This window comes from Caloenas nicobarica, chromosome 3 (genome assembly GCF_036013445.1).
Source record: "Caloenas nicobarica isolate bCalNic1 chromosome 3, bCalNic1.hap1, whole genome shotgun sequence".
Lineage (NCBI taxonomy): Eukaryota > Metazoa > Chordata > Aves > Columbiformes > Columbidae > Caloenas > Caloenas nicobarica.
In genome coordinates, this window is record NC_088247.1 from 32,215,087 (window position 1) to 32,235,622 (window position 20,536).

Here is a 20,536-nt window from a genome sequence, read left to right on the forward strand (position 1 = left end):
TGTGTATTAATTAAGCTACTTGCATAGTAGGTTTAGGGAAAGAACTTGCAGGGGAAGAATGTTTCAAATTACTGTATGTAGATGTGCCAGTGTGACCTTTTAGACAGAAACAAAGACTTCTTTGCTAGCGATTTTGGTTTCTTCCTTGGACTCCCAAGGCATTCTTGGAGAAGTACATTGCGATAGTGACTGGAACCTGGCTGTGTACTGTTCTAGAGATATTATTTCATATGATAACTTTATAGTTGCCTGAATGCATCACTTCCAACACTCAGTTTGCCGCAGGATTATTCTAGAGAATGTTTCATTATTGTGGAAGTTGTCAGGAGCTTTCTGAAAGATTGGCAGCTGTAGCTGAGATATTTTGGCAGAAGGGCAAGTGAAGAAAGTCAGTTGTTTTTTGTTCTATTTTTATCTTAAAATGACTACTAACACTGTTGCTAGCAGCAGTGTCAACAAAACTGGCATAAAAACCCCCTTTTGATGTTAAACTCCTTGAATCATTGCTCCACTGCACCTTTTCTGCATTTTTCTATTAGCAGTTTGTAATTGTGGGTTTAGAAACTTAGGCCAGGAATAAGATAAGGATCGATGTGCGAACTTCGAGTTCAGTTGCCTGCAAGTAGGCATCTGATGCCATTTTTTGTGCCTTACACTACGTAAGACATATACGTATGGCTGGCTTATGCCCTCTAAAGTGGCACATGGCAGCAGGTGGGATATGCTGACTTATCTCTGCACTAGCAGCCTATCACTAGGCACAGGATTTCATTTTATTTAGTTGTGTCTGCTTGATGAGAGTGAATGAATTCTCTTCGGATGGAAGCTTAAGTACCTCCCATGCCTATAGGCATTTCTTTGTAGACAGAGGAAACTTAAGCATCTTACTGTCATCTTTATTCATACACATAGGATGTGATTTGGAAAGTTAACATCTCAGTTATCTATGAAAGGCAAGCAGGAGGAGTATGAAGTGCGCTCTGTAGTGCAAGTGGAAAATTCTGATAAGGTGGGATTTTAAACATCTTCCTGGATGATCTCGGTCAAACATGTAAATGGCAGCAGAGACTTTAAGGTAATGTGTAGTTCTGGGAGTAGTGGGGCCTCGTTCGCTATGAACGTCTTGCGATTGAATTGCTGTGTAGATTCTGTGATGCCAATAAAGATGACACTAATAAAGTATTTGGGCTTTTATAGAACTACCTATTTAATGAAGCTTTTAAGAATTTAATCCCTTGAAAATGTCTATGCCTGTGCAAAATTTTATTGCATTTTTCCAGTGGGTTAATAATGTCTTGCGTTATTGGAGAGTATGGGGAGAAAACGGGGAGGAAACCAATCAACTCTCAGCATAAACCTTATTTTCTTGCCAAACTGGGATAAAAATATCAAGCTGAAAACCTAAGTTATGAAGAAAATCTGCCCTGCACAGGAATGGAAGAACAGAGAGTGCTAAAATGGCTTTATATCACAGTCCTGAAATGACCGAGCCCTGTATGTCAGTGTTGCCAAAGCAGTCTTCTCCTTGCTTGGGAGGAGAGAAGGGTAGAGAGTTGTCCTGTCCTTTTGAACCCTTCAGTCTAGAGGAGAGGCTTCAGCATAAAGCAAAACCTAGACTCCTAGACCACTTCTTTACTAACAAATTAAACCTAAGCTGGGACTGTTCCTAGGTGTTAGAGTATCTCAGTAGTAAACCAACAGAAGGCTGTTTGACACGCTCTTGGTCTTGTGCCCACTAGCACTTTCTCATCAATTTTTCCTGGTGGTTTGGGAGTTGGGGTGCTCCAAGAATTACCGCCAGGAGGCAGTCCATATGCAGCCACCTTGCTTTGAAGTAGAGCGGAGATCCTAGTAGAGATGCCAAGTTATTTCATGTCATTCAACATAAGTGCTCAAAAATGCTTTTGTGCAAGTTTAATGTACTAGCATGGGTGTCATTTCAAGATGTAGTTTAACAGGGGACAGTGAGCCACTGCCCTAGAGAAAACATCCTCTTCCCCAAATTTGCCTCTGTTCCTGGCCACAGGATTTTACTACTTACCATACCTCTCCATGAGAAAAATAGACGTGATGAAAAAGGAAAACAATTTAAAACTAGGGATAAATTTCTACTATGTTTTTAAATGCCAGTGGCTCCTGGGAGGAACTGACAGTCAAGGGAGGGGATACAAGGGAACATGCAGTATGGGAAGCTTGGAGCAAAGAACAGAGAGGACAAACCCAGACAGGGAGAGAGAGGAGCAAGAGAGGAGGGAGGTGGGGACAAGACTTTCCCTTTGATGACCAGGAGCCATTGGATGAACTCAGCTGTCTGAACACTTTCAAACAATATGTTCAATGAAAGCTTGGATTCACAACCACATTTTCATTAGAAAGGTAGAGTTGTTTACTTATTTAGATTTTGGACTAATGCAAGGATTCAAGGAGATTTTCAGCTTCATTTATTTATATTTTAATGGAGTGAAGCCATGATGATGCTTAAGCTAAGGCCTCATTACAGAATTCATTTTGATATAGCAAAAGAGATAAATGCAATGCTGTATACTAATTTCATGGTTTGCTGCACGTTTTATGTTATCGCAGAAACATTAAGTGATACATAGTCTGACTTAATTCTGTGAATGAATAGTTTTGTAAGAGCAAATTGATACCATTTCTTCCCTCTGACTTTCAAGAGATGATGTGTAGGATGGTGACAGAGCTCTGCTGAAGTTAATGGTGCCTCAGACAGAGAAGAGGGTCTGCCTAATTAGATCTGTCTGAAATAATGGTCTTCTAGAAGTGCATAGAAAGTGACTAAAGGAACATTAACAAAAGCAATAAACTGAAAAGATGTTGTGTACACATCCTTCAGAAGGGAAATTATTAAGACAGCATGAAGGTTCAGTAAGGAATGTCTGTTATAGCAGCATACTTGTCACCTAATTCCTTGTACAGAGATGAAGCAAGATGCATGGGGGTCAGAGTAACTGTGGGTTTGCCATTTCTAAATTCATGAAGCGTGAAGGAATGTGCTCCTTATGGAGTCTCCTCAGGATCTGAGCTTGGGTGAAGGATTTGGGGACCTTGCTCTGACCTTAGCCTGTGTTTTGCCTGGCATGTGTCACACAAATTTGTTATAAAGTTTGTCTCCCCCATAATGTGAATTTAGTCTCCCAATGCATGTTTGGAAGTCTCCACATTGGAACTGGAAAAAAAAAAAAAAGCCTTTTTCTGCATTCTAAAATGCAGTTTTGAAATATGTAATAATGAAGAAGTGTTCTATTTTTGTAACTGAAAATGCTCTTTTTCTCTGTATGTATAGTTGTATATATTGTTTACTGTGGGCTCTTTCAAGTTGGAATTTCATGTTGTGTTAGTACAGGAATACTGTTCCTACTCATTGTGGATCACATTCAACAGTACCTGTAAGAGTAAGTTCGAGGAATATTTTTTTCTGTGAATGAAATACCCCATATTCCACCTGAAGGCAAGCATGGGACCCTTCTAGCATGTTTTCACGCGGCCTGTAAAGTTTCCACATGAATCCGTGTGGGAATTGTCGCCCCACCTCCGCTGAGTCCTGTATGTGCCACTTTGTGATGTAGCAGTAACGCCCAGCCCCCTTTGCTATGCTGTGAAAATGCACATTTTTCCAGAGCCATGCATATGAACCCTTTGAATGAGGAGCACCCCTTTACTGGTTCTCTTTAACAGCTTCATGTGCGGATGTGCATTGACCTGTGCAAGGATGCGATAAACCAGCAACAAACCCAGCCACAAAAACCAGACACTGGATGTCTTGAATGACTTACTGTAGCACTGCATCAGAGCTCACCATCCAGAAACCAGTAAACAGAAACTATTTTTCAAGTGACAGGCCAGAGTAAAATTGTCTAACACTCTTCATTTTACTGATGCATCGCGTGGAGGTCCAGAAGCCACATTAGAGAACTATAATCCTTCATCAGAGCATTTGTTTGGTTGCCTAACATCTGTGGATTGTTAAGATAAGTTATTACACAGACCTGCTTTAGTTTGGATTAGTCTGGACCACATCCCAGTATATTCAATCAGGATATAATTCCTGCATGCTGCTAAATTGCTTGCTCCACAGACTTCTCTAAAAATGTTTTTCAATATACAGTTTTGTCACTGAAATATTGTTTTTCAATATAAAATATTGTTTTTCAATACAGTTTCTGCCACCTCAAGTTTGAGGTTTTTTGTTTGGTTTTTTTGGGGTTTTTTGGTCCTCTTAAAGAAAAGCTTTTATTTTTCCTTTTGGACCAAATATATCTCAAGGCAAGCGTAGCATGTATTAAGTCCTGAAGAGATTCCTAAACAGGGATGGTAGTGTAACCTCTATGTGAGTATAATGTAGATTTCCTACACATGTAATCTGTCATGATTGGTATGTATTGTGTCCAAACTGCGGTGTTTAAAGACAGGTGTAAGAAAATGATTTTGTATTTGCATGTCTAGTACTCTTTCTGTATTCTGTATTTTTCTGTGTCTATTTGTGCATTAGCTATTCCTATTTCTTTGGATCTCATAATATTTTGCATAAAATTAATTACAATAGCAAAGGTGATTATGTAAGTTAATGTTAATTTCTTGACACTTATTACATATTTTATCCATATTTTAAATGCTCAGATACATTAAATTGTAAATGGAGTCTGTTACCATCTTTATACATTAAAATGTGGTTGCATACATACACACATATGTAATTAATTAGAGTATTTAAAGTTTACTTTAGTACTCCTTATGCTTCTTTTAAACAAACTCTAGTTGATGTATTTTTATTAACACTTTTTTGAACTTTCCCTGTAAACTTATAAAATGCAGGCAAAAACATATATTTCATTAACGACAGTTTATAACATAGACATAGATTTTATACACAGATGCATATGCATGTGCACTCTTGCTGTCTAATGGGCTAAAAATTGTGTCTGAGTTTATAAAGATATTTTAAAATGTAGAATTTTTTTCCTTTTAGTCTTGCTGTTTTTTTAAATACCTGTAATAATAGTAAAAATAATACCAGATAGACTAAAAATCTATTATATTAGAACAGATAGTCTGATAAACTTTATCTCTATTTTTTGAGGTGTACTAGATGAAGGGAATAAGACATTTAGGAACCAAGGGATTTTTTGTTAAAGACTAGCATTTATTTTGTCAAAGTTGCTGTTCCTATTATCCTACTGAGGGTTATCTGTTTTTATCATAATACATGTTTGTGCCATTGTTGGAAAAACTGTAGCTTTTGATTGAGGCTTTTTTTTTAATTAATTAAATTTTATAGGCATTTTATTATCCTTCTTAAATAGAAAAAATACGTCATCTTTTGATAAAGGCACAATCCACATACAGGGAAAAGAGTTGAATGTCTTCCCAGTGTGGCTTGGTCAAACAGTGCAGACATAGTATTGGAAGTTCAGATGTAGTCTTCAGACCTAAACAGGTGGTCTGTTCTAGGGTGTTTTAAGTAAATCTTAATTATGCTAAATATGTGAAATGCCTCAAATTTTCATCACGCCCTGTAAGCCCCGCACTTCCTTCTCAAGCTGGAGAAGCTCTGTCCTACTGTAATTTCTTCCCTGAAGTGATTGTTTATTCTGTTTCTTTTAATTTTTAAGCGTTGTTTAATTTTGCAACTGTTGCGTCATTCCTGTGTTTACAAAAATAATTTAAATGTATTTTTCTTTCCAACTTTTGTCATCCTTCTTACCCTCTTTATGATTTTATCCATTCTTTTACTTCTTTCCACACAAAACTATTTTCTTTACCATTTCCCTTATTAGCTGTCAGCTTTCTTTCCTCTCATCACTATTTTTGTTTCTGACAAAATTCCTACCTCTTGTATATTCTCCATACATTTTGCCTTTTCTGTTCTGCTGACTCAAGACTCCTTTTGTCTTTGTCTCAATTTTTTCTTAAATATTCACATACTTCAAAGTTCTGATTAACCTTTTATTTTCTCTGGTGATTTACTCCTGTACATAAATCTGTTTTGTAATGTATATAGATTTGAAACATAGAGTCTGGCTTTACTGTGTGTGCTTCTGTTTATCTGTGTATCTGGAATTAAAAACAAAAAATCCTAAGAAGCACCCTGTATGTACACAGCTGAATTTTCATTGCCAGGGACGCATGTTTAATTTAGTTATGTATTATTTACAGCTATAGCTCAAAGAAATGGTAAAAGATCTTTAGAGATTAGTACAAAATACGGTACATTTGCATTCTTTTCATTGGTGCATTTAGTTCTCTTATCAGTAGGTTTCTTTAGGTCTTACCTGACATCTCTGGTAAGTAGTTGTTGTGGATGTAGCTAAAACCATGCGCAGTAAATGCCGAATTATTTGCAAGATAATATTGAGGTACATTATGTTAGAAAAATTAATTAAAGGGAAATACCGTGTTCATTTTCTGTGACGGCGGAGGTTGGGAGTTAGCTGGGCAGGACGCCGCCGCCCAAGGTACAAGTCCCGTTTACCGTCTGGTAGGCTTGTCCTGACACCGACCCACAGCAGGTGTGACAACCTGACCCACCCACCAGCTGCATCAACACCAGCAGCAGGCGTTGGTCGCGTTCAGGAGAGAGCTAGGGCTGGGCTGAGCGGGGGCTGCTACAGGTAGGACTGACGTATATTGACAGGACATTTTTGAGAAGCTCGCATAGCATGTGCCTGTAGGATGCTTGGCTGTAGCCAGTGCAGTCAGTGCTTGGAGAAGCATGTTCTGGGTCCCGTCATGAGCACCAGCCTCACCAGTTTAGAGAACAGCAAGAGGTCGTACCTGCTCTGTGATAGCGAGCATGCATTTCAGTGTCTGAGGGGTCACTGCACTGACTCTTCTTGTTGTCTTCAACTAGGTTATGTGGGTATGCAATTTATGTCGAAAGCAACAAGAAATCCTCACGAAATCCGGAGCGTGGTTTTTTGGGAGTGGACCGCAGCCCTCACCTAGCCAGGACGGAACCCTGAGTGATACGGCGACTGGTGGAAGCTCGGATGCGCCGAGAGAAAAGAAAGCAAGACTTCAGGAGCGATCGAGATCACAGACTCCCTTAAGTACAGCAGCTGCCTCATCACAGGAACTCTCTTCTTCCAGCGTGCAGTCCGACCGGAGGAAAGGAGCAGAAGTACCGCAGCCGGCTATGGGCCTGGACCAAAAGCAGGTTTCATCAAGGTCTAGAAGTGAACCTCCAAGAGAGAGGTAATGCTTTCTGTTTTGACAGAGCCTCACAATTATAAATGCTAGTTCAATAATATTACACAAGGCTGTCAGATGTGCCTTGTGTGTGTCTAGAACTGAGTAAAAACAACGAATAAGTTGATTTACTGAGCAGGGAAGGATAAGTGTTCGCTAGCAAATACATTGTCTGATTTGGTTTGTGCAACAGAAATCAGCAAAAAAAAAAAAGTATTTTAGGGATATTTCTATGTACTTCAATGAATTTTGGTGTACACTTTTAATACAGGATTGTAGGTTACTTTTGAATTTTATATTTGTCAGGTATTTTAAAGTGATCGAACATATTGCAAGCCTGTAACTTGAAATGATGTACTGGAATTAAAAAAATACTGCCACCACCACCCCCCCACCCCTCCTCCAAAAAAAACCAAACCAATAAACCAAACAAACAGAAAACCATCCCGTGGAGTTCTGTCAGATATCTTTATGGGTTATCTTTTTATCACGGCTTGTGTTATTTTTAATAATAAACCAGGAGCTATTGAAAGAGCTCATTTACGCCTGCAGTGTAAACATTCATGCGGAACTGCAATAGTACCATATTGAATTCAGAGCAAGTTGTATGCAAGAATAAAGCCAACTGGAAGCAAACTATTATATTTAAGTGAGTAAATGAGTAAATTCCCAGGCTGCATTCACTGTGATGAACGGGTTGAGCAGCAAGTCAAGAGAGGCTAATGCCGTGAAGCCGTTGCTGTTCTTTTGGCCGTTGCCTGGCAGATGGCAGAGCGGTTGAGGAGGGAGCCTGTGGCAACAAAACAAGAGTCTGCCATAGAAGATTCTCCCTTGGCCAGAACGGCTGATGATTTTTTTTTTTTTTCATAGTTATTGAAGTTGAAAATGGATGATAAGCAGTGGCTAGTAACTGACTGTGTTCTTGAGGTCAGTCTGGGTTTAACTGTACCAAAACTCAGGTTAGTGTTATGTATATGTATGTTGTAAACAAACACATGGTGTCCTCCCCTAATTCTGACTTTTTCCCCCCCCAACACTGGGAAGGCCCTCAGAGCAGTCGTCACTCAGCTGAAGGACACTTGTAGGGCAGCAAAATGCTTCCTATTTCTGCTTTGCTGTCCAAAAGCGAGATGTTTATATTAATTATACAAAAGTAATGTTTTCTACTCATCACTTTCAAATGGAGTCAAAGGGTTCTGAATGTAGAGCATCTATGGTAAGCTCAGGTCCTGCCTGAGCTGCCTTTTTACTGCCAAAAACTCAAGAGGAACAGGAGATGGAGGCAAAGGAGACAGAAGCTTAACTTGAATCATATCCAACTTTGCCTGTCCTGTCAGACGAATCTGTGAAAATCCGTGATATGTAATCCGAAGATGTATCAGCTGTGGAAGATTCACTGCCACAAAACAAAGTCCTAGTGACTTCGTCCTGATGCAGGTTCATCTCAAATACGGTGTATAGCTGTGTTCGGCATTCTTCAAAATCGATGGATTGATATGTGAAATGGTAAACAAAAGGGCAACTGGAATGATGAGAGAAATAAAAATGTCCAGTATAAGGAGTTTTTATAATTCTTCAGATTGCTTATTCTCACAAAGCCAAAAATGAAAGAGGAGAGAGAGCATAATTTTCAAGCAGCTTCATTATTCATTGTTCTGTACTTTTGCTGTATAGAGAAATAAATTACATTTTCCATCTTCTTTTATTACCAGAGAAAGGAATGCCTTTGATTTATCTCAAGGAGTCAATTTGCATTTCTTTATATGCTTATGAAATGGGCACTTCATTTTAGAGTTTCAATAAGATAGAACAAACTAGGTCAAATATTATTGTTTCTGGATACGTTCTCTCTTGCATTTTCATATATCCATGTTACTTCTGTCTATAATATCGTCATGGGCAATACTCCATTTGGTGGTGTTTATACTGTCAGGGTGCTTGAAGCGAATTGTGCATATGTGCTTAGTCTGTAACCCTCATGGCTGCTGCCAAAAAATGGAAAATTATTCCAACATTCTCTCATAGTGCTGCAGTTACTACAAAGATGACTTTGAGTCTTCTTGCTTACGTGGGTAAATGATTTTTATCTGCATTTATCCACGTTAATATTCTTTGTGATTTTACTCAGCTATTTGGGCCATCCATAGTTTATGTTTTTATGGACTCTGGAAGTTGTTGCTGTTGGAAAAGTACTGCTGGAAGGATTAATAGATTTAATTAATGTTAATGGATCCAGTACCTTTCTATATGTTTTGCCATAACTTATCCTTGTTTATAATCTATTTACTGTAAAAGTGTACGCAAGTATTCCTGTTTTCAATTCTTCAAATTATTGTACTCCCTTTCACCATAGGAAGAAGACAACATTGGTTTCAGACCAGAATGGCAAAGGTTTGAAGAGTGAGCGTAAGCGTGTGCCAAAATCCTCACTTCAAAAAGAAGGACCAGCAGACGACAGAGAGCGTAAAGAACGGCACGAAGGGAGAAGGCTGGAGAAAGGCAAGTCACAGGACTACCCAGACTTGCCTGAGAAACTTGAGGAAGGCAAAGTGCCTGATGATGAAAAACAAAGGAAGGAAGATGAATATCATACCCGTTACAGGAGTGACCCCAATCTGGCAAGATACCCTGTAAAACCACATCCTGAGGAACAGCAGATGCGCATGCATGCAAAAGTTTCTAAAGCGCGGCACGAGAGAAGGCACAGTGATGTAGCTTTGCCACATACAGAAATGGAGGAAGCGGAGGTACCTGAGAATAAATTAGGAAAACGCTCACAAATACAGGGAACTCAGGACAGAAAATCTCTTGTGGAAACTCAGAGGTCGTACTCTATAGACAGAACAGGTGATGTAAGAATTTCTGTTTCTAAACAATTAACTAATCATAGCCCACCAACTCCCAGGCATAGTCCAGTTCCTATAGAACACGTAGAATACAAGAACCACGATTCCTTTAAAAAACAGAGCCGCCTTGATCCTAGCTCTGCTATTCTCATGCGAAAAGCAAAGCGGGAGAAAATGGAGACCATGCTAAGGAATGATTCCCTTAGCTCTGACCAGTCGGAATCAGTGCGGCCATCCCCTCCAAAGCCTCATAGAGCAAAAAGAGGCGGAAAGAAAAGGCAGATGTCAGTTAGTAGCTCAGAGGAAGAAGGGGCATCAACACCAGAATATACTAGCTGTGAAGATGTGGAGATAGAAAGTGAAAGTGTCAGTGAAAAAGGTAAGGACCTTTATGTATATTATGCACATGGCCATGCTTTGGGAAAAAAAAAATAATCTGTGTTTTTCTCTCTCTTTTGCCTCTATTTTAAACATACACCTTTGTTTCCCCTCCCCCCCCCCCCTTTTTTTTTTCCCAACTGAGAAGTGTCTTATACCTGTTTACATTTGGTTTGCAATGTTTCCTTTTGCATTCTTAGATGAGGTGGTCAGAGGTAGCATCAGCTGATGAGTTTCTTTCTCATTCTCTTCCCTCTTTCACCTGGAACTGATAGAATTTAAGGGTTCCAGTTTATTCTCTTGATGGTATCTGTACTCCTTTGGTCATTGCTTCATCTTTTGTCTGTATAGAATTGCCTAAATTGTGTAGATGAATTTGCTCCCAAGCTTACAAGTATGTTTAAATTCTGTTATTTCAGTTTGCCTTCATCTGTTGATGGTAACACTCAGCAGTAAGGATTAAGTAGTAGGGCACTGTGTGCTTTTAAACAAAGCCTTTCTTCTGGCTGAAGAAGTTAATCAAATTCATGAATGGTGAACAGATAAAATAAGCATCCTCAGAAAAGATGGGTAGAACGCACCAACTGTCTTTGAACCTTGATTTGTCTTTAAGTGATGCTACAGTGAGATGAAGGATTTTCATCTTTGGAAGTAGCTTTTAGCTCTTTAGTTTAATTATCTGTGTTTGCAACTTGAAATTTTTCTGCTGGTGTTCATACTCAAAATGCCAACAGCTTGTCTGCATTGCCTTTTAGTTCCTGGCAGTTTCCTGACATGTCTTTGATTCACTGTTTCCTGACACATTCTTGATTCATATATGCTAACCTGTCTGTAACTGATGTTGTGGTCTCCTGACATCCCCTAAAGCTCCAGGTATACTTATAAAAAGAGACAACATTTCTATCCCATCCCATCTGAATAGCTGCTTGTTTTTCTAAGCACTAACTTTTCCATTCAAAATATTCAAGCTTGCTTTTCTGCTCATTTTTAAGGAGGGATGATTATCATGCTCCTGAAATCTTAATCCAGATTCCACTTAGACATAAAAAAGTCACTTTTTTGACTGTAGGAGTCATCAAACACTGGAACATATAGCATGGAGATGTACACTCTCTATCGCTGGAGATGCTAAAAACCCAAATGGAGAAGGCCCTGAGCAATCTGCTCTAGCTGACCCTGCATTTGGGTAAGGGGCTTTGAACAAGAGACCTACTGAGGTCTCTCCCAGTCTCAACTATTCTGTCTTACTAAGAGAACACATCTCTTTATTTTGTGGCAATGTTTTATGCTGACGTTTGGATTTGTGTGATTTTCCCTGACTGTAATATAGCATTTCCTTTCCATCTTTGATATTTGCTTTCATTTATGTGCATCAATTTGAGGTTGCTTATGAAACAGAAAGGATTTCCCTTCTTCAGTGAGGGGTATCATCATTATCAACTGGAAGGTCATCGATGTGAAGGTCAAGTCCAGGCTGAAAGTCATTGGTACTGTTATAAATATGTTGATGTAGTTTGCTCTGTAATGGTCCTTTGTAAGTAAAACCTTTCAATGGTTGCTTTCAGGCTCATGACACTGATCTCAGCTTTTGACCAATTTCCCATTGTAGTGTTAAACTGTTAAAGGTTGGACTTTTTTCTTTCAGTGTTATGAATCCCAGAGGATTTCAAATGTCGCTAAATGCTTATGTTCTCGGTAACTGAATCAACTTCTCGGTTGCCTCCGAGACGGATATTTAGGCTCTCCCTTTAGACAGCGGAGGCCTTGGTCTGTATCACATCATAGTGCTACCTCACTGTATTTGAGTAAAAGTTATAAATAAGAGTATGTTAGAAACCTGTCTGGCCACTGCCAACTCAATACTTGGTTAACATTGCTGAGCATTCCTTGAGACCTTATCTCTAATTGGCAGTAATCTAGGACCATGTTATTAACCAGAATATCTATATACACACATATATATGTGTATACATGTACATATATGTGGTTGTGGGGATCTGCAATACATTACTTGCAGAAATATATTTATTAATTTAGTAGCTGTGAGATATAGATGTTATGGGGTTTTTTTGCCTGATTTGATATTACTTCTACAGTCCTTGTCATGGGAAAAGAAATGGAAAACCTTTGAATCTGGAGGTATAGTACAGAAAAAGAGCTGGGAAATATGAATATCAATGAGGATGCAGAAGCGTTTCTGGTAGTAAAGTATCCAGTTACTTTTGGAATTAAATTTTCATCAATATTTGAAAAAATCTGCATTATTTCATAAGAATAGATGGAAAGGCAAGAAATTTTATTTACCTAAGAAAATCTTTTAGAAATCCTTCAATATATAAAAAGAAAAAATGCCACAGTAAAAGGGTGTAGTGTTAAAAATTGATAGAAATAATTTTAAAAAATGCTCCTCTTGTAACTGAGGTCGGAATCACATTCTTTGTAATTTAGCAGGATCATTACAAACAGAATTTCACTCACCATTCCTTTGGTGCTTTGCTTGTAGTTTGGGAGAGATACTGCACGGGTCCCTAGTTGTAGTGCTTTAGTTTATAAGCTCAGGACGGTCTGGAATCCATCCTCTCTTATGTAAATATCAGCTCAGTCAGAAATGTGATGCCAAAGTAATAGAAATGGAGATAGAAAGACAGACTTATTACAAATTATTTTGGTAACTTTGAGCAGCTTTACCAAGAAAAAACCAAGATCTTAAAATGAATGTTTGCATTTGGTGAGTGCCAATATAAATCAATCAGCACCTGAGTAATAAAGATGAACTCTTTTCAATTCTATATTGAGCAACTAAAATAGAAGTTTTCTATGGAAAACAGCTTATACAGATGTTTAAAAGAAAATGATGCCCCGTAAAAATGTAAGGTATAAGTAGAGTGGATAAGACTGGGTTAAAAATCTATAGCCAAAAATGACATATAAAGTAGATACTGTGCAAAAGTTACTTTTTAAATTTTGAGTTTCCGAGAAACACTGTTTAGGATTGCATTACCCTGTCTTCTGAGCACAAAAAACCTTCTAAAAGTGCTAAATACAAACCAAGCTGATTTAGTATATCCCCTGCTATTTACTGCAACCATTTAATATGTATTTCTTCAAAATTATTAACAAAATAATTCACAAGCACTGGAGATACTCTGTTTCCAAAAAAATAAATGTCATTTGTAATCCACAGGGATTATGCCTCTTTGGCGGAGGACCCAAAGTTTTAGGTTGAGCTGTTTCCATGTTGGAGTAAATCTAGAGAAAATACTGTTTAGCAGTGTCAAATAAGTCATCTCCAATTTCTTAAAAAAAAAAAAAAATCTGCACCCCTTACAGGACACTGTTACTGATTGCTGATAGTAATTTTCATCCTATTATTAATACAGGCTGTAGGGCTCCTTATTCTGAAATGTGTAATAGTTGAGCAGCAGGTGGACTGAATTTCCAGTGACGACACTGTCCTGCCAAGGCACAAGGAATCCTCTTAGAAGGCATAAATTGCATTCCTGCTCGCTTCAAAGACTTGCTAGAATAACATAAACCAGACTACACACATGAAATCCAGACTTCATTCTAAAACTGAAAACAGCCTCTGCCTACTGCCATCCAATGAAGAATGCAAATTGGATGTGGAATAAGTTTGCGAAAAATATTTTCTTTAAAGTTTAAAACCAGGTATTTGTGTAGAATTAATAGATTTGTGTCCAGACAGGGTTGTACATAACTTCTTTTATCCCATGGTAGATACAGGAGATACTCTAGACTTCTGTCATGTAGTCTTTGAAACTGGAAGATAAAATAGTGTTGGAAATTGGAACAACGTGAGGAGGTACTGAAAGCTGCTCATGTACTTTGACGTAAATAGATGTGCTAATGGGTTTACGTTTTATAGACTCATTGTTCGTATCTGCCTAAATGTATATTTTGTTCACACCATTTAGGTTTGAAAATATGCCCAATACTCACATAGTGTCAGCAAAATGGTAAAACGCTAAGTAAAACTCACTTTGTATACTGGCTGAAGGATTTAATTGGGGGTAAGGAGGGCATGATAGAGTTGGAGTCTTGTTTGGAAAAAACCTTCTGTGATAACATTCCAGTTACTTTCCGTGAGGATGCGATCGTTTCATTCATAATGCCTTTCTTACATTACCGGCAGGAAGAGGGCGACCCAGTTTCATTTAATTCCTCTGCCATTACCCTTCTGGTTGGAAAGTGTGAGGGGCAGGGATCTTGCTGGGATCTTGGTGTCTGATCTTGTGAGGTGGGGAGGTTGTGACCAGGAGGAGAGGACCTGGAGGCCAGAAGGAAAAGGGAACGCTGTGGTTCGCAAACGAATGTGTCGGTGCTGGCTCAGCTCTGGGCCCGTCCTCCTCTGGTGTGCCGAGCGCTGCTTTGGGTGCTCATGCTTGGGGATGCTTCGAGGGGAAGGAGAATACAAAATAAAACCTGCCCCGGCGATTTCTTCCAGTGCAGTAGCATCGTTGGCAGGGAAGGTAGCTTGTGGGCTAAGGGGGAAACCGCACGTATGCAGCAGGGTGTTTAAATGGACCGAGAGAAAACATCAGGAAGAGGCTATAGAGAAGAGCAGGCTGGTTTAAAATGTTTTTAGCTAAGCTTTTTCACTGCGGTATTTTAAATCTGGAGTGTAGGCAAGTGAAGTTGTACTGTAACATCTGCTAGCATATTGTAACATCTGTTCGTATGGAGAGTTGGGCATAGATTTCTAAAAAGAGCTGCATTTGTTTAAAAATCTGACTGAGCTTTAACTTAGTGTAAAAGAAAATACCCTTCCAATTTATCTTCTAGTCCTTGTGCAATAACTTAGATCTACATCTGATTCATATTTTAATGAAAATATGTAAAATGGCTCTAATTTCAGGGTTTTGGTCAGTGCTAACATTATTCAATGTTGTCAATATTCAGTGCTTTTGAATAGCTGAAATTATTTACAGTGCTTGATAAATTGGTACTGGGCAGTAAGAGATCTGCTTTGTGTATATGGAATTACTTAAAGTGCATACATGTATATGCAAATGAAATAAGCTGAGCACGAGTTGGAAAAAAGTCATACTGTTGCCAAGAAATCCAACATGGTACTGAGATACATAACCATATAAATGGGGATTGCATGGAAGATGTGTGGCTGAATTCTCCTTTAAAATCCTAAGAGAGCCTTTTCTCTAGTTTCCCTTAAGAAGGTTGTGAACATGCTGGAGGAGTTTGCAGAAGAGCAGCAAGAATTGACTGAGGTCTATAAAACATGATATGTAAGGAAAGGTAGGATGGATTGGGGTTGAATAGTCTAGAAAACAAAGAACAAAAAAAAAAAAAAAAAGGAAGAAAAAACTGAAAAGAAAAAAGGCAAAGAGGGAGGACTTTAAATGGAAAAGAAGAAGCTGGAGGGGGAAGGAGATTGAGTGAGTGCTTCTCTCTTCCCTGGAGGGTTAAGTTACTGCTAAGGAGGTTGAAGTTCAGTGCCAGAAACTGTGTCAACTCTGGGGACAGATAAACAAAGTTAGGGATAATTGTAATCATGCTTTCTTAGTCGAAATAGAGGATTCCTGGAAGTAAAAATCTATTTCTTCATAGCCTTCAAATTGTTCTAGGCTAGAAATACTGCCGTTGTTCCTTGGGCAGGCTCTGGGCCAAGGTGGGCAAGTCTGGGGCTAAAGCCACAGTACTCCTGGCTGTAGCTTATCCTTTTTTGGTCACCTTTTAAGTAATGATATTTGATAGCCATTTGCACTACAAATTTATGTAGTAACAATCTGGTTTCTGAAAAGGAGAAAAGAAATGTACATTTTGACTTATCAAGAGACATGGAAGAAAAGGATGTCACAGACCGTTAAATCTTGAGTTCTTTCTTACATCTCTGGCAGTTGGCCAGGCGTTATGTTTTGTTATTATTAACATGCTCTGTCTTCTGTGTTGCTTGATTTTTTCACATGTTCATTATTTTATTACTTGTTTGTTCTTTGTCACTTACCTTTCTCCTGCACATCCAATTCATAAAATAGCAATGAATTTGTCCTAATAGTAATTTGTCCAGTAGTAAGATAATTATTGTCATTACAAAAAGGGGAAACTAAAGCATGGAGGAATTAGGATCATATGTTCAAAGAGACTTAACACCCGATGAGCAGGGAAGCTTTAATTTTAGGAGCTGTGAGAGTGTTTGGACCTGTAGAGGAACCCGGGACTTCTCGAGGTTTCTCCATGAAAGACCAATTCTCGAGAACATTCAGCAGGCAGTTTTTTTCCATACAGAAACCACTGGAGGTAGCAGGTATGAAAAGAGCAATGGGAGCTGCAGATCATGGAGCACTTTTGAAGGACCTGAGAGCTTTTGAAAAAATTGCCCTAATTTTAGCTGCTGAGCACTTTTCAAAATACAGCTATGCGGTCAACAAGAGTTAAAACTCACCTAGCCTGAAACATGGGACAGCGTTGTAGCCAGAGGATGATCCTTTCCCCCCACTCAGGATTTACTGTTATTCTTTTGATCTGAGACCTTAGAGGAAAAGGTGAACTGTGAAGGATAAGGCAAACTGTGTTTGGTAAAGCTGCGTAACTGTGGATGTTCTGGGAAGCATATTGAAGGATGAGTTTAGGTCTTGGGACTGAAATCTAAAACTTTTGCCTTTTTCCACCTGTATGAGGAAGCTGTCTCCCTTTGGCTGAAACATGAAAGCCTGTGAATGAAAAAGGTAAATCAGTTATTGGCTTATTATAGAATAATACTTACACATAATTAATTTCAGAGTTAATTTTAATTAATTATAGAGTTAATTAGGAGGAAGCAAGCATCTGATTCTGTTATTTTCTGAAAAAGTTAATTCGGTTTCCTTTTCTTAGTTACAAGGATTCTGATCATCCCAAATCAAATTGAGTCCAAACGCAGGGGTTATGCTGTATGGCACTGAGTATTATTGGTTAGTATTTTGTGTTAATATTTCTCTGATACCTTTGATATATATTTTTTTTCTTATAGTGATGCACTTAATTACAGTAATACACATGAACAATGCCAGATTTTTCTTTTTTTAGCAGAAATGAACAATGCCAGATTTTTCTTTTTTTAGCAGAACTTTGGGTTTTTTTCTGGCTGATGGAGCTAGCACTGAAGGGTATGACAGCTTGATGGCTGTGTGCATGGGACCTTGCTGCTCTATTCGGTTTTCATTCGTTTCTCTCCCGCTTTCCCTCTGACCAGTTTTAAGGGCTTAATATAATGGTTCTGATTACTGATCATGTTGCTCTTCTGGTCCCGCTAGAGGACTCTGGCTTGCCCCTCAGCTTAAAGACACATAAGGAGAGGGCAGAGGTTTACAGTTTTATTTTCAGTTTGATAGTTGTTTTTGCCTTTTCTGTGTAAGTTCACTGTGGGAATAAAAAGTCTGCAAGCAGGATAGGCAAAATGTAAGGCAACAGTGATTATTTGTTGGCTAATGCACATAGTAGACAGCTGGGACCTACATGCTGCTTGCCAGACTCTTAATAAGTTTACCACCTCCCTCTGCAGACATCCAGCTGCTCTAAATGTTAAGTAAGAGTTGAATTAGTTACTTTTTGAGGTGCTCCAACATTTGCAATTTCTGCATTTATACATGTTTAGCTGCTTAAAAATATCTCTCTTGGGCATGAGTCCCTCAGCTCATTGTCTTGACTGACTGCAAAAATAGTATATTAAGAGCTTTTTAACTGTTAAACACTTCCAATCTTAGAGGTATTTTGTAAGAGAGTGTAAGTCTTAGAAATACTGTGATGCTACGCAGTAGATGCATACCTACAGCAATAGTTTTTAGACCCTCAGTATTAAATATTTTATTACACTTTCACTTTAGCCATGAAGCAACTTCTAATAGTACATTTTACTTAGAATTATTTTCTTTTCACATTTGCTTCCTGTCTCTAAACGTGACCTTTTTTATTTTAGGAAAGTTAATATCAGTATTCCTTACTTGGTGACCTGTGGCGTTGCTGTACCTTATATGCAAATTGGACCAAGTCCTTAACTTGGTCCATTGAGAAATTTGAGAGATGTGCAGGGGCAGCACAGCTCATCTGAACTTCCCAAATCCCAGTGTGGCCTTAGAAGGGAAGATGGGCTGGGGTTGGAGCATTAGATGCAAAAAGGTGTTTGACTTAATGTGTATTCGACCCTTCACTTTGGCCACAGCTAACATGGGATTATTTTGCAATTCTAAATGCAGATCTGTAAAGAACTTAAGCGTATGTTTAACTTTCATTACGTAGAGGTTTTGATTGCACACAGGGTCTGATCTTAATGTATCTTTGGTGTTAGTTGTGGGAGCTGTATGTGGTGGATACAAGGTGGTGGTTATATTCTTGGCAACTGCTCAGTCATGTGTAATTCAAGACAAAATGTTTTCAGACATGTAGCAAGGAAAAATGAAGCACATAACACTTTTATCTGATTTTAAGTCAGATGCATTTTATGATTTCATTGTACACATTAATTTCTAGAACTTGAAGTTCCAGTTTTTGAAACCTAGGCCTCAATTCAGTAATTCTTTCATCTGCAATATGAGCTTCAATTCTAATCAGTTGTTCTCAAAATTATTGTTGGAAAACTGTTCTATTTAAAGCAACTTGGTCATGTTGTTATACCAGTTTCCTAAAGGAACTAAGTTCTTGGTATTCTTTTAGAATTGCCATGAAATAGCCTTGGGCAGACTCAAGAGCACACACTTCTTTTTCCCTCTAATAATCAGTGGTGCTCTGGATTTGTTTAGGAGTTGTCCTTCACATAGTAGGAGTGCCTTTCTGAATCAGACCTGGGCTTTGAAATTACTTCTTATAGGTAAGAGTCAGCATATATGTTTTAATGGTTGGACTTTTATTAATTTGGTTCTTTTACTGAAAAGGTAGGATATCTTTTAACTGGAAACATAAACTAAAATATGAATGTAACTTCAACTGTAAATTCAATGAATGATTTCTAAAACTTTGCCGTTCTTATTAAAGTTTATTAACAAAATAGAAAAAAATAAGCTCATAATTAAAAACGTAAAAATGTTTAAATGCGTTTATGGACCTAACTATATTAAACTTTCATGAAATTTTATTTGATTTTTGGAGATTATTTTTATGTTATGCTACTAAAAGAGCTTGGTACTAATAATTTATTTTGTTGTGTTGCTCAGAGAAGAAGCAAGCACCAAACATGGCTCTTTTTAACCTGTTAGGCTACATGTTCTTAATCATTGAAGTTGTGCTTAATGAGCCGCTAGATGGAGCAGTCAAATCTAATTTTTATCTATCACATTCTGTTTATGCAAGACAATTTCTCTCTTGGCAAAGAGAGAGTCTGGAAATGCAGGCATACCTTCCTACTCAAACTGGTAATTTAAAAACCTTTTTCAGATCTTATCTCCATGTGCATTTTTCCTTAGACAGATTTACATTGTCCTGTAGGTTCAGTGTAGGAGACAGTGTATGGAATGTTCTGGATATGGGAATTACACTGACAAGTAAAGCTCTACGGAAGCAGTTCTTCATAACATGAGTTAAGTCCGATCCTTAGAAAAAAATAAACATAGCAAGAAAAAGGTACTCATTTTTGAGGATCATGAGCCAGATTTTCAAGATTTTTGGGAAGCTTAGAGATGCATATACAGAAGACTCTGTATGTTTGTGCTTAAGAAATCTTACTGATACTTCTGGTGTAGTCACATTTTTTCTTCCTACTTACCAGAAGCACATTTCCTTCCAGCCTGATAATTTATGTGACCTAATGCATAAGAAACACCTGTGTAATGAGAACGCACTCTGTTATCTGCTTCAAGAATGCTGCAATGAAGTAGGCTCAGGAGCAGAAAGATACAATAATGTATGTGAATGCTTGTCGCGGTTGAGACGGACAAACAACATAGACCAAGTCCTTAAGTACAAACAGCAGTCTCCATTTATTGCCACAAATGCCTTTTTATATAGTCTTTACCAGCTCAAGTGTCTTTTTGCTATTGGTTGCAAGTTGCAGTAGTAACATATCATTGGCTAATTTTGCTATCATCGATGTTACTCTTTTACTCCCTTCTTTCCCACAGGTACACCTTAATATCTCTAGATACTCCTCCCATCTTTCT

General features: G+C 38.3%; 1 protein-coding gene across 1 annotated transcript in view; it reads left to right on the top strand.

Moving 5' to 3' along the window:
* Positions 1-6,871: 6,871 nt before the first annotated feature.
* Positions 6,872-20,536, top strand: part of LOC135986916 (regulating synaptic membrane exocytosis protein 1-like) — a 170,808-nt gene continuing 157,143 nt past the window's right edge. Inside the window, exons 1-2 of the mRNA XM_065631472.1 lie at positions 6,872-7,212; positions 9,560-10,431. Coding sequence (XP_065487544.1) covers positions 6,872-7,212; positions 9,560-10,431 — 1,213 coding nt within the window. The remainder of the gene's footprint in view (positions 7,213-9,559; positions 10,432-20,536) is intronic.